Source organism: Bombyx mori, chromosome 11, assembly GCF_030269925.1.
Source record: "Bombyx mori chromosome 11, ASM3026992v2".
In the NCBI taxonomy this organism is placed as follows: domain Eukaryota; kingdom Metazoa; phylum Arthropoda; class Insecta; order Lepidoptera; family Bombycidae; genus Bombyx; species Bombyx mori.
The window spans coordinates 6,175,177-6,195,984 of record NC_085117.1 but is presented as its reverse complement, the minus strand read 5'-3'; the positions used below and the strand labels follow the sequence as shown (position 1 = coordinate 6,195,984).

The window sequence follows — 20,808 nt, the reverse complement described above, 5'->3', positions numbered from 1 at the left end:
AAAAAAACCTAATTCAAAAATGGCGGTAAAAAACTAAAACATGGTGCCGCTGCTAATAACGAAAATTTGTGATTATTGTTAATAAAGCTGAGTAGATAAGTAAATTTTGAATGTGAAAAATCAAAAGTGCATTAATGAGCTTCGGAGTGAGTCAAAACAACAAGTACCTAAATGATATAATATTTCCCACTTCGGAATTAGGTTACCTAAACTTGGTATCGGAAAAGGTTTTTTTTGAAATCGGGACAGTGTTTTCAATGAGTACCAGAGATAATAAAGTAAATTGTGAGTCTCCGGTTTAATTCTGCTGAGCAGTATGAATGTGGTCCAACTGTGCCACTACAGATCTAAGCACGTCTGACCATTCAGGATCATGAACAATATACAAGAACACGGACTGCCTTGTGGGTAAAACGAATACATATTATCAAGTTATTTGTAATGAAAATTAATGAAGAATCGTTATAGTTTGGATCATTGTTCTGAATGTTAAGTACTTGTCAATTGTTTATGTATTGAAACTGCTCAAAGGAACTAAGTATAGATATACTGAGAAAATATTTTCCTTTGTAATTTTTCGAAAAAGTTCGTATTTATCGTACTCTCTCAAATAGCTTCAGTACCCATCCTAGAGCTGTAGGGTTAAGTCAAATTGAATAAAAACCACAATAATCTTTTAAAATGTTTATTTACAAAGCCGCCCGATAAAATATCAAGTATTTTAACAGATTCATAAATAATAAGTAATCCTGTAAAATTTACACAATTCAATAATAATGATGCCGAATTAAGATTACATCTAAAAGGCATAACACTTGAATTCAATTTTTATGTACATGATAAATTTACAATCGAATGGCAAAGCTACGGAACGGCACCGATCGAGGATCATTTAGAGATTTAAGTCAATATAATGTAACTTATTCTACGACACGCGCCGTCACTTGGACACTAACTGAATTAGAAATGAGAAAGTGAATCGTCTGACAATATTACGAATGTGACTTTGAAACCGTGCAAGGAAAATGTTTTATTGTGTAATTGCGAACACAGTAAAAAGAATATATATGTATAGGAAAAAGGTTTTCTTTTTCGTTTTACTTATATGTCAGAATAAAAGAAGTTAAGAAGTAGTCAGCAAATCACGAGCCGCGGACCGTGCGCGCTATCGCTTGGCGAGCGCCTGCTTCAGCGCCACAAGCTCGTCCAGCTGCTGCTTGTACAGCGCCGTGACGTCCTGCAGGTCCAGCCTCAGCTCCGCCAGCTCCTCTTCCTTCTCGCCGTACATCTGCAGCAGGGCGTCGTACTGCTCCTGCAGGCTCTGCCGACAACACATACTGTAGGCGCGTCCGTGAGGGGGCGAGGCATGTATAGTATTCGCCACAAAGTTAGGTACGTACGCGGGGCGTGGAGGCAGGGCACCCCCGCGCGCGTTGTCTTCCACCCGTTAATGTGCTCGCCTCCCGCGCGTTAGTGTGAGTGCTACGTTCGTACACCAATCACATACTCGCTGAGGTCTGACGGTATCGTCGCGTTCATAATAGTTTCATATTGTTACTTCTTTGTTATTTGTTTTTCGTTTCTATCGTTATTAATGGTGGTAGGAGCTCTTGTGAGTCCGCGCGGGTAGGTACCACCACCCTGCCTATTTCTGCCATGAAGCAGTAATGCGTTCCGGTTTGAACAGTGGGGCAGCCGTTGTAACTATACTGAGATCTTAGAACTTATATCTCAAGGTGGGTGGCGCGTTTACGTTGTAGGTGTCCATGGACTCTAGTAATCTTAGGACTCTAGTAAAGTTAACACCAGGTGGGCTGTGAGCTCGTCTACCCATCTAAGCAATAAAAAAAAATTAATTGCGGCAAAAAAATCTTGATTATGAAATGTCCACCCGACTGTACTGGCTACATTTAGAGCGGCCATAAAGATTGGCGAGTAATATACTACTGCAGGTATACCTGCAGGTCGTCGAGCGCGTGCTGCAGCACGGCCACGCGCTGCTGCAGGGCGGCGCGCTGGGCCAGCAGGCCGCGCTGCTGCTCGCGTCGGGACTGCAGCTCCGCGTCACGCCGGGACAGCTCCGACAGCACCTGCTGCAGACACAGCGCGGCGCCGCCCGGCGGCGTGGAGCGGCCCTCCTCCTGCGGACACACGCCACCGCTCGACATACAAATTGTTAAATCTTTAAGAAGTTGTAAGCTGACTGTTGGTTCTCCTTGTAATAAATAGATATGCAGCGGCTTAGCTCTGTCCCTGGCATTGCTGACGTCCATGAGTGACGGTGACCACTTACCGTCAGGTGGGCCACATGCACGTCTGCCTACAACGGCAATAAAAAAAAATAAAAATGAATAAATTTGTATCACGAAACCCTTGTCTGGTCTCGGCAACAGTTCAACGTATATATTTCCTCGTGGGAATGAGCACGCGGACACTCACGGCTTGCCACAGCGAGCTGGATAAGGAGTCCGAGGCGGAGGCGGGGGAGACGTCGCCGCGGCTCGGCGGCTCCGGCTCCGGCTGCTGCTGCCCCTGGACACGTCAGGATGCAATGTCATCAATGCTGTTATAAATTGAGCACTGTTTTTTTTTTACTGATAAACTAAATCACAGCTTATTCGATATTGGCTGTTACCGGTGCCCGGAGTCACCTATTCAATATCGTTGTCTTGAGTAATGAGGTGGAAATCTAGTTGTCTCTAAATAACGACTTCACTTTACAGACCGGAGCGGGTGCTGGCGACGAGCTCTACACATGTACGACGAAATTTCTCTAACGCAATTTCTGAACAAGAATAAGAAAAGAACAAAGCCTCGCCCGTACCTGCAGCGCCTCGTACTGCGCCTGCTGGTGTTGGAGCGCCTCGCGGGCCTGCTGCAGCGCGCTCTCGACGGAGGCGAGGTGACTCTTCAGTTCAGATACCTGCGCCTCGTGTTCCGTTTTCAGGGTCTCCACTTCGCCGCTCTTACTGAAACAGGGCGGCTTGTTGGTCACAGGTCGCCGCTGCGGGGACGACTGAGGGAGGACGGGTCAGCCACGTCCCCGTCGCGCGCCACCGCCGCCTCACCTCGCTCACCTGTCCAGTAATCCCTGCAGATACGCGCACCTGCTGTCGAGGTCTCGCAGCCTGCTGTCCCGAACTGCGCACTCGTCGCGAGAGAGTCGCTCGCGTTCCTCGGCCTTCGCCACCCGGCGCTCTAATTCCGCTGTATACAATATATTTACATCAAATTTACTCATATGTTCAGCTTACCCTTTTTATAAATATAAATACAAATATACGTAATACCGATTTGTTTGTCCTTGGCTCGGATGGCATTAAGGTGCGTGTTGTCCCTCTCCAGTGCTGCCCTCTGCAGCTGCGCGAGTTGCTCCAGCACGGCCCCCGCGGCGCCCTGCCCCCCCACCGGCCCCTGTCCCCCCGCCTCCAGCGCGGCCTCACGCGCCTCCCGCACTTCTACACGGAGGGACTCTTCTCGTGACACCCAGCGCTTCTCCTCTGAAATGACAAAAATATTTTATCTTATGTACCCAAAGCAAAGCTAAAATATGCTCAATCGCACATGTCTGGAAGAGTTCATTTTGTGCTGGACAACATTAACTATTGTATTTCCTGCACTGTAATTCGGACTGTTGAATTTACAATATTATAGAGTTAAAATAAATTTAGTAGTAAGGTTCTTTAATTTTTTAAATATTTAATTTTTTTAAGATTTTTAAATTTATTAAGCACAGCAGTATCCAGTCTCCTATCGCAACCGTTCTGAGCACCGCTGTATTTGCCTACCATTGACCATTTCAATCCTCAGCCTCTGCACCTCATCCCTGAGCCGCTCGCACTCCCCCTGCAGCATGTTCCTCTCATCTTCCAGCTTGGTCTGCAAGGTGCGCCTCCGCTGCAACTCTGCGCTGTTCCGCTGCAAGTCGTTGAGCTCCCTCCTGGCCGCGTCCAGCGACGTCCTGGTGCTTTCGAGCCGCTGAGTCGTGTCGTCCAGAGCGCTCTTCGTCTGCGAAGCAAACATCGGTCACACCGTAATCCCGGCCACAAAGGGAGATTCACGACTGTATGAGTATGTGCGGAAATGTTGGCTTATACCTCAATTATATTGGAATAAAAGTAATCTTAGTGGGAGTTAATATGGGACGCATAATTGTTCATGGCACGCTCTGCCTAGAGTAAAACTATACTCAAATTGATAATAGCCTAAGAGACAAGTCCCAATTCTCGCTATCGACCATCTGACAAAATTCAGTTATTTAATTAACACAGATACTTCTGTCTTCACGATTCGGAGTAGATCTCAGACGGTACAACAACAACAATAATTTACGGTGAAGTAAATTATAATTGAAATGCGCAGTAATAGCCATTTAAACAGTTTCACAACAGTATGTTTGTTTTAAATTAACATTGATAACAATCTCTATGTTGATAACGAAAGTACAATCTCTGCTTTACAACGTATTTTTTCAGGAGCTATAGAAAGTAATTACAATGTCAAGCCATTTCGAGCTATTACTTACAGCGTCTACTTTAACCTTTCCCAAAACGGAGACATAATTAATAATGACGAACCGAAATTTGAACTTTTTGGCAGACAATGGAACATTATTAAATAAACCAAAGTATGGGGTCAAAGCCCTTCAGAGATTTGGGAGCTACATTTTGGGCTAATATGTACTTACTAAAATCAGGAGTATTCATAATTAAAGAAAGAGGGCGAAATCTTTATAACAAATCTTTGAAAGTTCTTAATAACGTTATTACGATTTATTTAAGATTTATATCTCCTTACCTCATCTAATTCGATCTCAAGTTTCTTATTGTTCGTTGTGAGCCTATAAACAGCTTCTATTTGGCTCACTTCAAGTTCCTCTTTGGCAGCCATTGCTCGTTTTATCCTATCAATTTCTGCTGTTTGCTCTGCGATTTTATCTCTAAAAAAGTGGAATTGTACAAAATCATTACTGTATCATCTTTAAAACTTCTACAACTGGAAATTGACTTCGCTAGGTTCAAATTGTGACCAAAAAAAATGGCAGTCTTTTAACAATTGCTGTGCTTCTAACTTCATGAAAACATGAAATTTATCATGATCAAAAAATGGTGTTTACTAATGTTGTTATTTTGAACTGCTGGAAATATAAGACTGTTAAAAGTCAGCCAATGCAGAGTTAATCCATATAAATATGTGGATATGTTTCTCCCAACTATATAAAGTTTTCTTTGCTGCTTTGATGGTAGAATTTACTAAAAGACAATGATATGTGTTTATTTATGAAATACATAACCAAACACTACTTAAAAACTAAAAATAGTGGTAAGTTGCAATTAAATTAAAACAACCATTAGTACACCATTTAAGAAAATCTATTTTAAATTATAGAATTTTAACAATCCTTTTGTCATGCTATAGACCAATCATATTGCAGTATCTATGTTTTTTTTAATTGCTTAGTTTGGCGGCTGAGTGGGTTTGATTTGTATTATATGATGTTATTCCTGCACTGTGGAAGTTATACGTGAACATTTTTTAGGTACATATTTCATTAGAAATATTGGTATTTAAACTCTAGCAGAGTCGATACAAATGCACCAGGAGTCTTGTCCTTTAGGCCACGATGATTGATGTATATTAGCGTAGAGCTAACTGCTAAATTGTATTGTTTGGTTAACTTTTTATATATAATACCTACTCATAGTACGAAATTATTGAAATTTCAAATGAAATGATAAGATAAATGATTTAATTAACTAGCTCATAATCTATTGAATAAATAATATGCAATCACTATTAGTTTAAAGATAAACCATTGATTACATAGCAAGTTGGGACCTATCTATGCCAATGGGATTTTTAAGAAGCTTTTCAACTTTAAGAACTCACCGAAGAGCCTTAATAACTTGTTCATTGTCTTTTTCTTTAACCCTCAGCTTTTTAATGATATTGGAATGCTGTAATTGTTGTTTGGATAGCTTTTCGCCTTCCTCCTGCAGCTGGGCTATCACATCATCTTTCTCTTTTATTATGTTTTCAAATTCTGATGAGTTCTTCCTAGATATACATTCAGACTTGAGGTTGTCTAATTGCTTTCTTAATTGGTCCTGAGAGAAAAGTGACTACTTGTAGATTAGTTGTACAAAGGCTATGATTGAAATTTTCATAATATTCAGAACATGTAAGTTTTTGACATTTCAGACCTGGGTTTGTAATGAAAATTTAATGGTAACCAGAATATGCCAAGCACAGGTCTATTCCAACCAATTTTTTTCTTATATCCATGGGAAAATCTATCACAGACATATAGCTATTTTTTGATTATGTTTCTCAATAAAACAATTATATATATAGAGTACCTTCTCTCTAATGGCCTGTTGGAATTTCTTCTCTAAAGCAGACATCCGTTGTGTATATTCTTCTGTTATACTATTAATATCTCCACCCTCATGCTTAGCTATTAAAGACTCAACTTGTGTCTTTAAATCTGCATTAGACTCTGCCAGTTCTGCATTATTTCTGCTCACTTCCATCAGTCTGTTTTCTCTGGCTTCCAATATCTCAGTCATTTCACACAGCCTCCTCATCAACCTTTCATTTTCAGAATTTTGACTGTCATCACTATTGTTACTTTGCACAGATGCCTCAGACAGTTCCCTGTTGTGGCCCCTTATTTTTGTGGCTAAAGACTTGCCTAGCACCAAGTCAACCAAATTAGGAGAAATACTTCCATCAAATTTGAATGGTTTGAGTCCATACTTAGCAGGGCTATTTCTAAAGCTATTTCCATCACCATTTGGACTTGGTATAATTTCTATGTCTGAAGAAGTAGTCGTTTCTAAATCATCTCCTGAAGTGTGACCTGAAGTTCTGTCTGAACCAACTTTTACTAGATCACTTTTGCTGTCAGAACTGACTGGAGATGTTCTTTCTTTCATGGAGACATCTTTCTGTGAACTACTGCTCTGGGATGCACTACAGTTTTGTTGCTCAATATTAATGAAACTACCAGATCTTGTCATGTCACTGGTGACATTGACATTGTAGAATGAGGAGGAATCACTAAGTTTCTCAATCAAAACATCATCATGATCATCTTTCTTTGACTCTTCAATATTTTCTAGGTTGATACTGTCATTGTCTGCATTTAAGGTTCTGTCAGAACATGAGCCATCATTAGAAGAGTTTTCACAAACCTGAATCTTCTGCAGAGTTACATGATCAACATTTAGAAATTCTTTTTCTACTAGCTTCCTTGTGTCTTTCTTTTGAAACGGACTGATTGGTTTATCATCCGTGTCAAGTACAGTGGGCGCTGTGCATTCAGAGATGGAATTATAGGATATTGTGTCTTCATCGTCATCAGCAACTAGACTTACACTATCTGCTGTCTCTGGCTTTTCTGTTACATCTCCTAGCGCTGACTTTTTGTCATTGACATCAGGTGATGGATTTGATGATAAACTGCTATTTTTATCACTTGAATAACTATCAAATCCAAGACATTCTATGGAACTTGGGCTCATCAAACTATCTAGTAGAATCTCCACTGATTCAGAATTCTGTTTTTGACCTGTACTACTACTTGACATCGACTGTCCAGATGCTTCTGAATCTGGTGTAGTTTTTAGGCTATGTGATAGTACTTCGACAGAATCAGAACTTTCATTTCGACTAGACATAAATGACAATGCATTAGATCGTGAAGAGCCCCTTCTGTCTTCAACTTTAGGCTCCTCAGGCTTAGGTTTAGTCTCCACACCATCAGTGTCAGACATAACAAGTTGACTTTTTGAAAACAAGTCATCCTGACTTCCAAATTTGGTATCAGGTATAATGTTCAAAGATTTAGCTTTGGGAGGTTTAATTATGGTGACTGCACTATCACCTTTAGTCTGAGTTTCGAAAAAAGAACCGGCGAAGGAACCCCACAAACTCTGCGAGTTCAATTTCGAAGGACTTTCAGTAACGACGGGCTGGATATTTATTGTTTCTTCGTTACTAGCGCTCATCCCTAGTCCCCAAGACGTGAAAAAATCACCTTCATTTTGCAGACTTTGTGTCTTACCTGATGATCGTTCGCTCTCGTTGTTAGTTGGTGATGGCTGATCTTCCTCATTTTCACTATCATCCTGTATGTCCAAAGCCTTATCAATAGTCTTCTGAGCACCTTTGAGCGCAGTCTTAGCGAGGCTCGTAATACCTGACGTATCAAACCAGTTCATGTTCAGGCGTCATCAGACACAACATTAAGATTTTAGGAATAATCAGAACGACATTTTATTTTGAATGAGGTCATTCGAAGAAATTTGTTGTTAGAAAACTTCGTCAACATTGATCAACAATTCAACATAGTCCAATGACGTTTCCATTTTGTTATTATTTATGTATTGACCTGGATTCTAGCCTTTTAAGCCAAATGTTATTTTTTATAAAGTCTTGGATTCTTTATCGAAAAAGTAAAATAGAACGAATTAAATGAAGTAAATTCTAAAATTAATTGTGGAAATAAGCTCTCAATATTAAATAAAAAGAGCACGAACTTTCTGTGAATTCAATGAACTGTTTGAAAATATCCGAAAAACCAAAGAGTATATAATTCGAGAAACCACCTGAACGGGCCCATCCGGTCACCGTGCTCGTCGAACCCGTCGCTTGCGACGAAGGGCTCGACGAGTAAATTAACTCTCAGACACAGCCCACTGAGTTTCTCGCCGGATCTTCTCAGTGGGTCGCGTTTCCGATCCGGTGGTAGATTCTGCGAAGCACGACTCTTGCTAGGGTTCGTGTTAGCATCGTCGTCAGGTTTGAGCCCCGTGAGCTCACCTACTAGTTAAGGTTCCGCTGGAATAGCCTCTCTAGGCTACCAGCCTAGGTAGGAAAAGAAAAAAAAAAGAACGGGCCCTTTCTTTAGATTGTTTGGTGGCTTACATTTAGGAAAGAGGTCCGGAACGAGCGGAAAAGTATTTTTATACTTTTTCTTTCCATAAAGCTTTTCAAAATCTATTTCCAAGATATTATTGTCTGTAATTGCAATCTTTGAGTTGATGAAATAATCGGTTTGAATGATTGAATAAATTATAATTATAATAGACTATAATCTAATAGTACGGTACATAACTTTTATTGAAAATAAATTTTAAACTATTTGTCGTCGATTTTTGTCTGTATCTATGAGAGTACCTCCCATTATATTTGAAAGATCAATTAATGAAGATATCTCTGATTTTTTACTAAGTTTTTCTCATTAAATGACTAAATTATGATAATGATAATGACATAAAACTTTTTTAATTTATACAAACAAAACAACGGCGAACTGAATTCTGTAAAACTTTATTTAGCTTTTAACCTAATGGTTCATCATGGTACCAATTTGAGTATTCCATACTTAAATTAGCATGTCCATTTAATACAAATAAAATTGAGCATGCTTTAAGAATGGATCGGCTGATATTGCTGATACAGCGGAGTGTGATTTTGTTAGTAATTGATTAAAATTAACTGTTATTGTTGTTATTAGGCACATTAACACGTTTGCAATACTAAAAAATATTTTATTTTATTTCAATGTTACGAATATGTTTATGCATCTCTAATAGACGCCCTCAATTTATAAAATTAAATCAGTACCTAAGTGGCTCACTACTTGGCGATTAAATATTACACTTTTAAATCACATTAAATAAAGATTTAGCAAATAGCAATATTTGTTTATATTAATTTCGAGGATTCTTTCAGTTTAAATATGTTAATTATGTATTTAGTTTTTGTTCGTACGTAAAAAAAAGTATTGAATTTGTTTGACATAGTCTATTACTAAGTAATATATATTTTCGACCACGTTCCCATCGCTCCAGTGGCGCAATTGGTTAGCGCACGGTACTTATAAGACAGTGTACGTGTGAGTAATGCCGGGGTTGTGAGTTCGAGCCTCACCTGGAGCATATTTTTTATTCATTGTTGTCCATTTTTTATTATTTTATACTTTTAAAATAAAATATTTTGGACTACATTGTTTAGTATTATTAGTTAATTATGATACTATTATTTTTATTATTTTAAATTTTAATGAACTATACCTCAGAAATAATGACATCTCCCATCAGATTAGGAAAATATACAATTACTAACGACCTGCCCTCGCTTCGCTTAGGGAAGTGTAATTTATTATTGATAACAGTATTTCTCCACTATTTAATGGATGTTATTATATAATAATATAAACCTTCCGCTTCAATAAAAATCCATTACGTAGTTTTAGAGATTTAAGCATACATAGGGATATAGGGACAGAGAAAGCGACTTTGTTTTATACTATGTACTGATAAATACGTTATTACTTTTAATTTATACTTCTAATGTAAAACAGGAGATAAAGCTGAAAAGGATCTGTCTGTGGTTTTGTTGCTAAATATGATTGTTTTCATTTGTGTTTCTATGGCGAATTACTCTATTAAGTTCGTTCAATATTACAGTCATTTACTGTAATCTACTGAAAACGACGACTGAGAAGGACAACGTACTCTTGATTATTTTATGTGCAGTCAAGCGGCTCACCTGCTGAGAAGTGGTTACCGCATCCCATGGACAGACAATAGCAGGTCAAGTGAGCTGCCCCACCGAAACGTATGCCTGCTTCGCGGCCGATAAAGGTAATATGGTAGGATTACCGGTGCGGGCTTACATTAGACCCTATCACAGATCATTACCGAATTTTATAAATTTTGCTATTTTGATTTTTGTTAGACGTTGTTATTCGTTCATCTAGGCCAGTGGTTGGCTTTCGGCGCGCACTATGCGGTACCGTGGGTTTCGTGGAGTCGGAATGGTGGAGCGCGTAGCGTCTTTCTCAAGACTTAGTCTCCCGTTAGGAATTGGAAGAGGAGGACCGCGGTCTTCCTCTCCTCTGGAGGCGCCGGAGTCCGACATAACCCGTCCTATTACTCCATCGACCGGGTATTCGTAAGCGGATTCCCCAGCGTGTAAAAAAAAGGCCAGAAGTCGGCAACCTTGTCAACCAAGTGCCAAATAGATAACACAGAATTGAATGTTATTCAAAGGGTAATTTTTTTAACATATATTATTACATATTTTTATAGACTTGCGTTTCAAAAATCTTTCCTCTTCAGTTAAAAGGCAAGGAAGTAAGTAATATTCCGTGCCTGAAGTAATCATTTCGCGGAAAGAGCCGTAATGGAGGAGATACAGAGTCGCAGGTTGCCAAGCACTGATCTAGGACTACATTTGAGAGCACGTGTGAAGTACATAAGTACCTACATATTTCTTTAGAGTAGGTACCTAATGGTATTTTGCCGCCGGCTTTAGGTTATGATTATCGCACGAAGGTGCTCATGGGACGTTGAAGTCATTTTAGTATGTAATAAATGTTATATTTTATATTTTCATATTTAATATTTTCAATAAATATTAATTCAAGTCAACTATTTATTAAGTCAAACACTGTATCGACACTTTCTTGTATATTTTATTTCACTAAGCCAAGCCAAGTTCAAATCAGAACTTGATAGGTACCTACTGCATTTTATAATCTATATTTTTAGTTTTTATAGTAAATAAATACTTACAAAATATAAACGAAATACCAGTTAAGAAGGATAATTTAGAAAATGAATACAATTGTTTGCTTTTTATTTGATATTTGAAGTTGTATTTGTAAATGTTTTTTTTAATTTTTTTATTAATATCTTAATTGAAATCTTTATTAAATTTGAAAACTACAATATTCTAAGTATGCATACTATAGTATGCTAAGTCACACTAACTTTATACATAAATAGTAATAACGAAATGAAGGACTGAAATAAAACATAGGGAATGTGAAAATTGAGAAAACAATACAATTTTTATTATTTAAATATCATTCCTAAATATGCATCCTCGTTAATCTTGTTCAAACGACACCAGTGTTGCCAGCGTTGGGCGGCGTGGGTTGCGAGAACATAAAGGCAGGTGCGTTTTGGAATATCTGCTGCTTCATGAACTCTGTGGTCGCTGACTTGAGGCTCTCTTTGGCTCCGAACTTACACTTTATGTAACCGTAGAGATTAGCGCCTGTTAGAGTCAAGGCGATCAATACTAGGAGCTGGAAATAATGTATGAGATATTAACTTCTATAACTGGTGGAGTAGCTTTTGTGCTATGTGGGATTCTGATATGAATTATGTTTCATTGGCAGCCGGTGGGCAATGTTGCTACTACCTGCTTGGTGACATAAACGGTTGTGACCACTTCCCATCGCCCACGTGGCTACCTTCTTTATGCTGCTCTGTCTATTGAGGTGCGTTCTTTATTCCCATTAAAGCAATATTAGACCTATACATGGAATTCTAATGTATTATAATAAAGCTTTTATATCGTGACATAAAAACTTGCAATTAAACTACGTTATCATCTAAAAATCAATCTTATCTTATCTAATCAGATTAATCTGTTTTATTGATTTTTCACACAGATAATTACGTGTATTATTTAAGTTTGTAGACCATTTGTAAGTTAAGATTACATTACATTTATCGACAAAATCAATAACTATAGCATTACAACGACTTTATGTATTTCATTTCCTCTGTGCCGTGTACTTCATTTAACACGGGTCTGTATTCGCTAGATCCAAATGTGACTCGTGAAGCTAGCCTTAGATACAAAACCCGTAGTCCACAACAAAAATTTAATATGTCGTAATGGTAGTTCCAGCATATCAATATATGTACTTCTTTCTCGCTTAACTGGTCTCACTTATTGTCTGGAGGAGATCGTTTTTGATGATAACACCTTTGTATGTTTGTGGTGTAACTTTGGTCGGAATTTATGATTTACTTGGCGTGCAAGAATATTCATTCCCAATTTAGAGTTGTTTTATGTGTTATGGGTTTTTATTTTTTATACTTAAGCTGATAGCCTTGAGAGGCTATGCCAACGTAACCCTAACATGTAGGTGAGCTCTCGGGGCTCAAACCGGAGGTATTGCTAACACTGGCCCTAGTAAGAGCAAAATCTACCACCGGATCGGAAATGCAACCCACTGAGGAGTTCCGGTGAGAAACTCAATGGGCTGTGTATGTGGGTTAATTTACTCGCCGAGCCCTTCGTCGCAAGCGACGGGTTCGACGGGAACGATGACCAGTGCTTGAGGTATCTAAAGGCACCGTTAGGGGATCGGGTATTGTTATGGGTACCAGAGACTGACAAACTTATCTACGTTTAAATGTACACATATGATAAAAGACACCTAGACAACGAGCAAAACAAACCTGGTCTTCAAAATAATGATTACCGGACGCGAGAATCAAACCCCTAATCCTCCACCCTTTCACGGTCGCTAACCGTGCCAGAGTCAATTTGAGGTATCTTATACTCTAAGCTCACGATTTCAAGAAAACAACATTCGTTTTGTAACGACTGACCAATATTGGATGATTTCGTGAGTCTGTTGTCCATGGCGTCCCTAATGGCCACGTGACTCCAACGAGGGTAGCAAATTTTTATTATTAAATGACAAGCGCCCATTATTCTATTTCTGTTCTGTCTGTGAGAACTGTGCCCGTCACGGACGGTGGGGGCACAACTTACCATCCACTTGAACTTGAGTCCGAAAAGGCAGAATATAAAGAAAGTGGACCAGACCAAGGGGCACAGCGTCAGGCCCATCCAGAACAGGCGGCTCTCGTTCCTGTTGACCCGGCTCTGGAAGCGCCAACAAGTCAAGGTCAAAACCACTTTTATAATCTAAACCCGCGTTTATTTCTGCGGACGTATCGAATACTTTTCAATATTCGTCACGGACGACCTGGGCGAGGGATTCCCGAGGACAGTCGGCAGCATACAACTTGCGAAGATACTATCTCATCTGGATGGGTTGGGATCACTCTCTTTTACTTTCCTTTGAGAAGTAGGTACATTCTAGCAATTTTCTGAGTATTCCACTGGTTACGTACTGCCGGAATCTCCTTGACCTTTCGATTGCCATGTAGGTTACCGATGCCCTACGCGGCGCACTGAAGTAATTATGTTATCTTCTGTTACTAAGCGCCCTTTTCTCAATATCTTCGAATTCGTTTTTGCCCAGAGTCTACCGACATTCCGGCGCCTTAGTAACTGAAATCGACATAATTACTTCAGTGCGCCGCTTAGGGTACCGGTGACCTACACGGCAGTTAAACTAGGCACGTGCGGTGAGGATTAATAATTACAAAAAATAAAGACCTGACGGGCCTCGAACACCCAGTGCGACTTGCCGTTGTCGTCCACATAGTTCCACCACCTCAGTCCAACTAGTAACCGACCTGAAATTGAGTTTGATGTTTTTAAAATTGAATTTGGAGTAAAAAAAACCTATATTTGTATTTATTCGACCATGTTATAAGCATTAAGGATAGTATCATTGTCATACTACAGATGACGCGGGACTGATTTTAATAAATGCGCATAATTCTTGTAATTATTATTAATAACAGTTAAATGGATTTGAATTTGTAATTTGTTTAATAAAAATTGTCATTAGCCTAAGATTCAGATTCGATACCTAGTCATTAATTGTGTATATTATGTATGTCATACACATACAATATAGGACATAAAAAGAAAGGTATTAGTTAAAACAGCATCAGAGTTGTAAAATGTAGAGAAGTAACGTATGGTTTCACAAGTAGGAAAGTACCATTATCAGATGTATTTCTCTTGCAATGCAGTCGTGCATTCCAATTTGCCAGGTATGATGGCAGTTATAAAATTAGATGTCATGTACCAAGTGGGTCACACACTCACAGCACTCATCTATATGAGATACTAAATTTATACCAGATGTGCTGTGAGCATGATTGCCCATATATATTAAAATCTAAAATATATAAAATAGAACAATTTTTGTTTACCACTAATATTCTTGACAGTCCAGAAGTCTGCAGACAGCAGTAGAATGACTAATACGAAGCTTGCAATGAATGAGTCGGAGAACCACCCACACAGGATGTACACAATTATCGCAGAGCATCGGAACACCAGGTGGAAGAACACTATGTAGGGATGGCTAAACATTCAATTTATAAGTTAGACAGCAACATTGGGTTGCCAAAGTGATTACGTCAAATGATTCTCAAATTCGGTTTACATTTAGGATGATCTTAATCGGTCTCAGAATGAGCAAGCTTTGTTCATAATTCATACAGAGATATTAAATGAAGTTGTTTGGCAAAATATATGTTATTGTAATTAGGTGGTAAGTCTGACTAGATACCACTTTATTTGTAATTTTACTTTATTATTAATTTATTGAATTAGTGTCTCTCAACAAACATTTAGACTGAAGTGTAAATATGGGTGACCATGGTGTCTATAAGAAACTGTAGCAACCAACACCAGGCCGAACACTAGACAATTTGTTTTTTTTGTTAAAAATCAATAGACAAATGAAACTGATGGTATTTGGGTTCATAATATTTAAATTTACAAGTATTTAGCCTTAGCTTAGTTACTTTTTTTACTTCACAGACAAGAATTGAATATGTTTGCTTATAAGATTACAACTTTATAAAATACTCACACAAACTGTTTATTAGCATTATCCTCTTCACCAAATGCGATGGTGTCATCATCAAGCAGCGGGACCTGTGGCACAGCTGGCTGTAAGTAGTGTGGTAACACAACTAAATCAGCTCAAGCCGTGCAAAGCTATTTTCATTGAATTCTATGCACATGGATCATTCATGCAATTTTTTTTTTTTATAAAAACGCTTTCTTTGCAATCTTTGTAAATTATTTAGCAGAAGACTCTTACAGATACCAAAAATCATTAAAAGATTAAATATGATAGAAGAAAAACTCATCTGGTGCTTACGCAGAATAAACTAGCACAATTAGGGGCTATTATGGATTTATATCAGTTAATAACAGGTCATGGAGAACAGTTAATAAGGTTTCAAGCATTGAAAGGGATAATGGTTCAAATCTTAATTAGGCTGTATGAAGACACTAATGCCTGATTACTTTAAAAGCCATTATATCTATTTGAAATGCTAAGTAAGCAATTGCATACATATAACAGGTTTACTTAAAGCACTAGCCAAAATTTATTATTATTCTCTCGTCCTGATCGTCGAACGACGACCAGGTATCGAAGAGTTTGGCGGTATATGTCAGCAGACTGGGATGGATTGCGTGAATTTTACGCATCCTACCCATGGGGGCGGTTCTGCTTTTCCTCTGCTGATCCTGACGTCTGTGCGGACCGTCTTAAAGACGTGGTGCTCCAGGGGATGGAATTGTTTATTCCCTCCTCTGAAGTGCCCGTTGGGGGTCGCAGCAGACCCTGGTATAACAATGCCAGCAGGGATGCTGCACACCTCAAGCGGTCCGCATACGTGGCATGGGATAATGCCAGGAGACGTCGGGATCCTAACATCTCAGGGGAAAGGCGGAAATATAACGCCGCTTCCAGGTCCTACAAGAAGGTAATTGCCAAGGCGAAGTCGGAGCACGTCGCTAGAGTTGGCGAGCGCTTGGAGAGCTATCCCTCCGGGAGCCGTGCTTTTTGGTCGCTCGCCAAAGCTGCAGAAGGAAACTTCTGCAGGTCTAGTCTCCCACCACTGCGCAAGTCCGATGACAATCTGGCCCACAGCGCGAAAGAGAAGGCTGACCTTCTGGTCAAACTCTTCGCCTCGAACTCGACTGTGGACGACGGGGGTGCCACACCACCGAACATCCCCCGGTGTGATAACTCCCTGCCGGAAATCTGCTTCACACAGTGTGCAGTCAGGCGGGAGCTCAGACTCCTGGACGTCCATAAGTCGAGTGGGCCAGACGGCATCCCCGCAGTGGTTTTGAAAACGTGCGCCCCTGAGCTGACACCTGCGCTAACGCGTTTGTATCGCCTCTCTTATTGCACTAACAGGGTTCCGTCTTCATGGAAGACCGCCCACGTCCACCCTATCCCCAAGAAGGGTGACCGGTCGGACCCATCGAGCTACAGGCCTATCGCGATAACTTCCTTGCTTTCCAAGGTGATGGAGCGAATTATAAATACACAACTCCTGAAGTATCTTGAAGATCGCCAGCTGATCAGTGACCGACAGTACGGTTTCCGTCACGGTCGCTCAGCTGGCGATCTTGTATACCTTACTCACAGGTGGGCTGAAGCCTTGGAGAGCAAGGGCGAGGCTCTTGCTGTGAGCCTTGATATCGCGAAGGCCTTCGACAGGGTCTGGCATAGGGCACTTCTATCGAAGTTACCATCTTACGGAATCCCCGAGGGTCTCTGCAAGTGGATCGCTAGCTTTTTGGATGGGCGGAGCATCACGGTCGTTGTAGACGGTGACTGTTCTGATACCATGACCATTAACGCTGGCGTTCCACAAGGTTCGGTGCTCTCCCCCACGCTTTTCATCCTGTATATCAATGACATGCTGTCTATTGATGGCATGCATTGCTATGCAGATGATAGCACGGGGGATGCGCGATATATCGGCCATCAGAGTCTCTCTCGGAGCGTGGTGCAAGAGAGACGATCAAAACTTGTGTCTGAAGTGGAGAACTCTCTGGGGCGAGTCTCCAAATGGGGTGAATCGAACTTAGTTCAATTCAACCCGTTGAAGACACAGGTTTGCGCGTTCACTGCGAAGAAGGACCCCTTTGTCATGGCGCCGCAATTCCAAGGAGTATCCCTGCAACCTTCCGAGAGTATCGGGATACTTGGGGTCGACATTTCGAGCGATGTCCAGTTTCGGAGTCATTTGGAAGGCAAAGCCAAGTTGGCGTCCAAAATGCTGGGAGTCCTCAACAGAGCGAAGCGGTACTTCACGCCTGGACAAAGACTTTTGCTTTATAAAGCACAAGTCCGGCCTCGCGTGGAGTACTGCTCCCATCTCTGGGCCGGGGCTCCCAAATACCAGCTTCTTCCATTTGACTCCATACAGAGGAGGGCCGTTCGGATTGTCGATAATCCCATTCTCTCGGATCGTTTGGAGCCTCTGGGTCTGCGGAGGGACTTCGGTTCCCTCTGTATTTTGTACCGTATGTTCCATGGGGAGTGCTCTGAGGAATTGTTCGAGATGATACCAGCATCTCGTTTTTACCATCGCACCGCCCGCCACCGGAGTAGAGTTCATCCATACTACCTGGAGCCACTGCGGTCATCCACAGTGCGTTTCCAGAGATCTTTTTTGCCACGTACCATCCGGCTATGGAATGAGCTCCCCTCCACGGTGTTTCCCGAGCGCTATGACATGTCCTTCTTCAAACGAGGCTTATGGAGAGTATTAAGCGGTAGGCAGCGGCTTGGCTCTGCCCCTGGCATTGCTGAAGTCCATGGGCGACGGTAACCACTCACCATCAGGTGGGCCGTATGCCCGTCTGCCTACAAAGGCAATAAAAAAAAAAAAAAAAAAATAAAAAAAAAAAAATTCTATAGTTTACTGAAATATTACTTGTTTAGGCATTGGCTAATGATAAAATATCAACATTTTCTGTCTTAAATAATATGTAGGAATAAATTACAAAAACAAATTAAAAACTCAGATCTAATATTTTAGAAAAGATGTAAAAAAATATATATGGATTTTACTGGTGGTAGGACCTCTTGTGAGTCCGCACGGGTAGGTACCACCGCCCCGCCTATTTCTGCCGTGAAGCAGTAATGCGTTTCGGTTTGAAGGGTGGGGAAGCCGTTGTGACTATACTGAGACCTTAGAACTATATCTCAAGGTGTGTGGCGCATTTACGTTATAGATGTCTATGGGCTCCAGTAACCACTTAACATCAGGTGGGCTGTGAGCTCGTCCACACATCTAAGCAATAAAAAAAAAAAAAAAAAAAAAAAAAAATATATTATGCTTTTGTTACTTCTATTCTTTATCTATTCATATAACGTAATAACCTTTATTTTCAACTTACCGTTGCCGAATTCATAGCTGGATGGTTCATTAATAATCAATACTATTTATTTCACAAATTTATTTTAAATGAGTGTCAGGATAGGTAGATAGGTATTGATGAATTATTTCAACAGCAGTTAAACATATTGAATTAAATAGGAATAGTAGGTAATCCTGAAAATTCGAAAGGTCACACACACAATCCAAATCACTCTCAAATATTAAGTGTATTATCTATGTAAATCACTGAATTAAACTTATAGCTTTAATATTACTATTCGTTTATTTAAGCAGTCATTTATTAAAACTTTATTTGTCAACAGATAATCTTTCATCCATGCATACGCAATGACAGTGATAATTATAGACATATTATTATTTGTTGACTGTTCCATTGAACAGGCAAAAGAAACATAGCTCATAGAGTCAAATCACTGCTAAGAAATCTGAAGCCATATGTTTTTATAAGGCCTTTGTCGGTAGACGAGCAGACGCCCACTTAATGATGAATGGTTACCGTCGCTCCTAGGAGTTGCTAACTACCGATAAGTACTCTCCGTAGCCTCGTTTAATGTTATGGCGTTCGAGAAACTTCCTGGAGGGGAGTTCATTCCAAATCCGCATGGTATGTGCCAAGAAAGATTTCCGGAAACGCAATATCGATGAACACAAATCACGTAAGTTCTCACCTAACGTTTTCCTTTAAAAGACTAATTAATTAATTATACCTCAATTAATTACTGAAATTATCCAAATTGTAAGTGCTGTTCTGTCATTGTAATGATTATTTTTTTTTTACTGGGCGGTAGATTTCGATCTTCTTAAATTCATGGTAATAGTAGCTAGTCATCGTTCTCGTCGGGTCTTCCCAGTGAGTCGCGTTTCCGATCCGGTAGTAGATTTAGCGAAGTACGGCTCTCGCTAGGGTTCGTGTTAGCAAAATCATCAGGTTTGAGCCCCGTGAGCTTACCTATTAGCCCTGACGCTGATATGGTCTCTCTAAACCATCAGCTTGGGTAGGAAAAAAATCAAATCAATGAAATCTATTTTTTAATAGCGAATTTAACGTAGGTCTACATTATAATTTTAAGTTAAGGTAAATGTGATTAGTTCAGTGATTATATATTAAGGCCGGTAATTATACATAATCATCATAAAATTTAGTAAATACGATGTATATTTTTTTAATTTATTAAATTAACCTGTTAGTTTGGATAATTGCCAACTCATAATGGTAAATGTGATATAAGTCCCAAAATTAAAAAGAAATCATTTAGTTTGCGCAATTACTTGGTTTATTTCAACACATGTTGGTCACCAAATCACAAAGTAAGGTATCGTTCATGAACCGTAGTTAAAATATTCCATTTAATCTAACCCGTTCATTCGATTGATAGAATTCGCGCAAATAGAAACAAATATTTTTTTACCCAAATTGCATTTTACCCCCGAAATGAGATCACTATGGTTGTGGTTTCAAATGCTTGTAGATCAGTCTGTATCAGCTCAAGCGTTACGCTATTTTAGCGCCCCGATCGTTTTCCAATCCGTGAACGTAGCCGAGCGAGTGCAATATCGTGCTCTTAATAAAAAGCAGTTATAAACATATTATTATGTGTCTAATTTTGTGTGGCCTTTTCACTATATATCTGTATATGAGATCTAGTTCTCAGTTATATAGTAAAATGGCTATGCCACACCCTTCCAACTACACTAGCAATTTACTAGATTTTCAGAATTCCACTTTTGTTTTATTGCCTTCATAGATGAACGAATTCATTTAGTGTTACGGGAATACCGTAATCCGTAGATACCGCAGAGTGAAAACGCGCGGTCGAAGTTTTATTTTTGTAATATTTCGCCTGGAATACCGTTCAAATTGAAACACATGATCTGCAGCAGATATGAGAACTAGTGGTAC

At 39.8% G+C, this 20,808-nt stretch overlaps 2 protein-coding genes and 1 non-coding gene across 11 annotated transcripts; 1 reads left to right on the top strand and 2 right to left on the bottom strand.

Moving 5' to 3' along the window:
* Positions 1–671: 671 nt before the first annotated feature.
* On the bottom strand, positions 672–8,619 carry LOC101746238 (TATA element modulatory factor). 2 transcript variants are annotated; one of them, XM_004924123.4, is made up of 10 exons: positions 6,360–8,619; positions 5,890–6,107; positions 4,798–4,939; positions 3,789–4,008; positions 3,291–3,500; positions 3,078–3,207; positions 2,825–2,969; positions 2,440–2,532; positions 1,959–2,141; positions 672–1,321 (listed from the first exon to the last, which is right to left on the bottom strand). In XM_004924123.4, exons 1-10 carry the CDS (start codon positions 8,223–8,225, stop codon positions 1,166–1,168), a joined length of 3,363 nt encoding a protein of 1,120 aa, XP_004924180.1. In that variant the 5' UTR covers positions 8,226–8,619; the 3' UTR covers positions 672–1,165. The 2 variants fall into 2 exon arrangements, with proteins under 2 accessions (XP_004924180.1, XP_012544148.1); XM_012688694.4 differs by lacking the exons at positions 672–1,321; positions 1,959–2,141; positions 2,440–2,532 and having other exon boundaries at positions 2,941–2,969; positions 3,069–3,207.
* A 1,234-nt stretch (positions 8,620–9,853) lies between these two features.
* TRNAI-UAU (transfer RNA isoleucine (anticodon UAU)) lies at positions 9,854–9,947 on the top strand. Its single transcript has 2 exons — positions 9,854–9,891; positions 9,912–9,947. It is a non-coding gene; the product is annotated as a tRNA-Ile (tRNA).
* Positions 9,948–11,839: 1,892 nt separating this feature from the next.
* On the bottom strand, positions 11,840–19,302 carry LOC101746377 (uncharacterized Golgi apparatus membrane protein-like protein CG5021). 8 transcript variants are annotated; one of them, XM_062671062.1, is made up of 7 exons: positions 19,163–19,272; positions 18,907–19,061; positions 15,563–15,642; positions 14,895–15,049; positions 14,227–14,306; positions 13,594–13,707; positions 11,840–12,106 (listed from the first exon to the last, which is right to left on the bottom strand). In XM_062671062.1, exons 2-7 carry the CDS (start codon positions 18,934–18,936, stop codon positions 11,915–11,917), a joined length of 651 nt encoding a protein of 216 aa, XP_062527046.1. In that variant the 5' UTR covers positions 18,937–19,061; positions 19,163–19,272; the 3' UTR covers positions 11,840–11,914. The 8 variants fall into 8 exon arrangements, with proteins under 8 accessions (XP_062527046.1, XP_062527047.1, XP_037869950.1 ...); XM_062671063.1 differs by having other exon boundaries at positions 15,563–15,627; XM_038014022.2 differs by having other exon boundaries at positions 18,907–19,302.
* Between the last annotated feature and the right edge of the window lie 1,506 nt (positions 19,303–20,808).

Bases quoted from the DNA above. Each gene is read 5' to 3' on its own strand.
- LOC101746238 (XM_004924123.4), bottom strand. From the start codon at position 8,225: ATGAACTGGTTTGATACGTCAGGTATTACGAGCCTCGCTAAGACTGCG. The intron at 3,208-3,290 runs GTATTACGTATA...TATTGTATACAG, and splicing joins AGCCAAGGACAAACAAATCG to CGGAATTAGAGCGCCGGGTG. The intron at 2,533-2,824 runs GTACGGGCGAGG...TGACGTGTCCAG, and splicing joins CGCAGTACGAGGCGCTGCAG to GGGCAGCAGCAGCCGGAGCC.
- LOC101746377 (XM_062671058.1), bottom strand. From the start codon at position 18,936: ATGAACCATCCAGCTATGAATTCGGCAACG. The intron at 15,643-18,906 runs GTAAGTTGAAAA...CACTACTTACAG, and splicing joins CAGCTATGAATTCGGCAACG to CCAGCTGTGCCACAGGTCCC. The intron at 14,307-14,894 runs GTAAACAAAAAT...ACTCAATTTCAG, and splicing joins GACTGTCAAGAATATTAGTG to GTCGGTTACTAGTTGGACTG.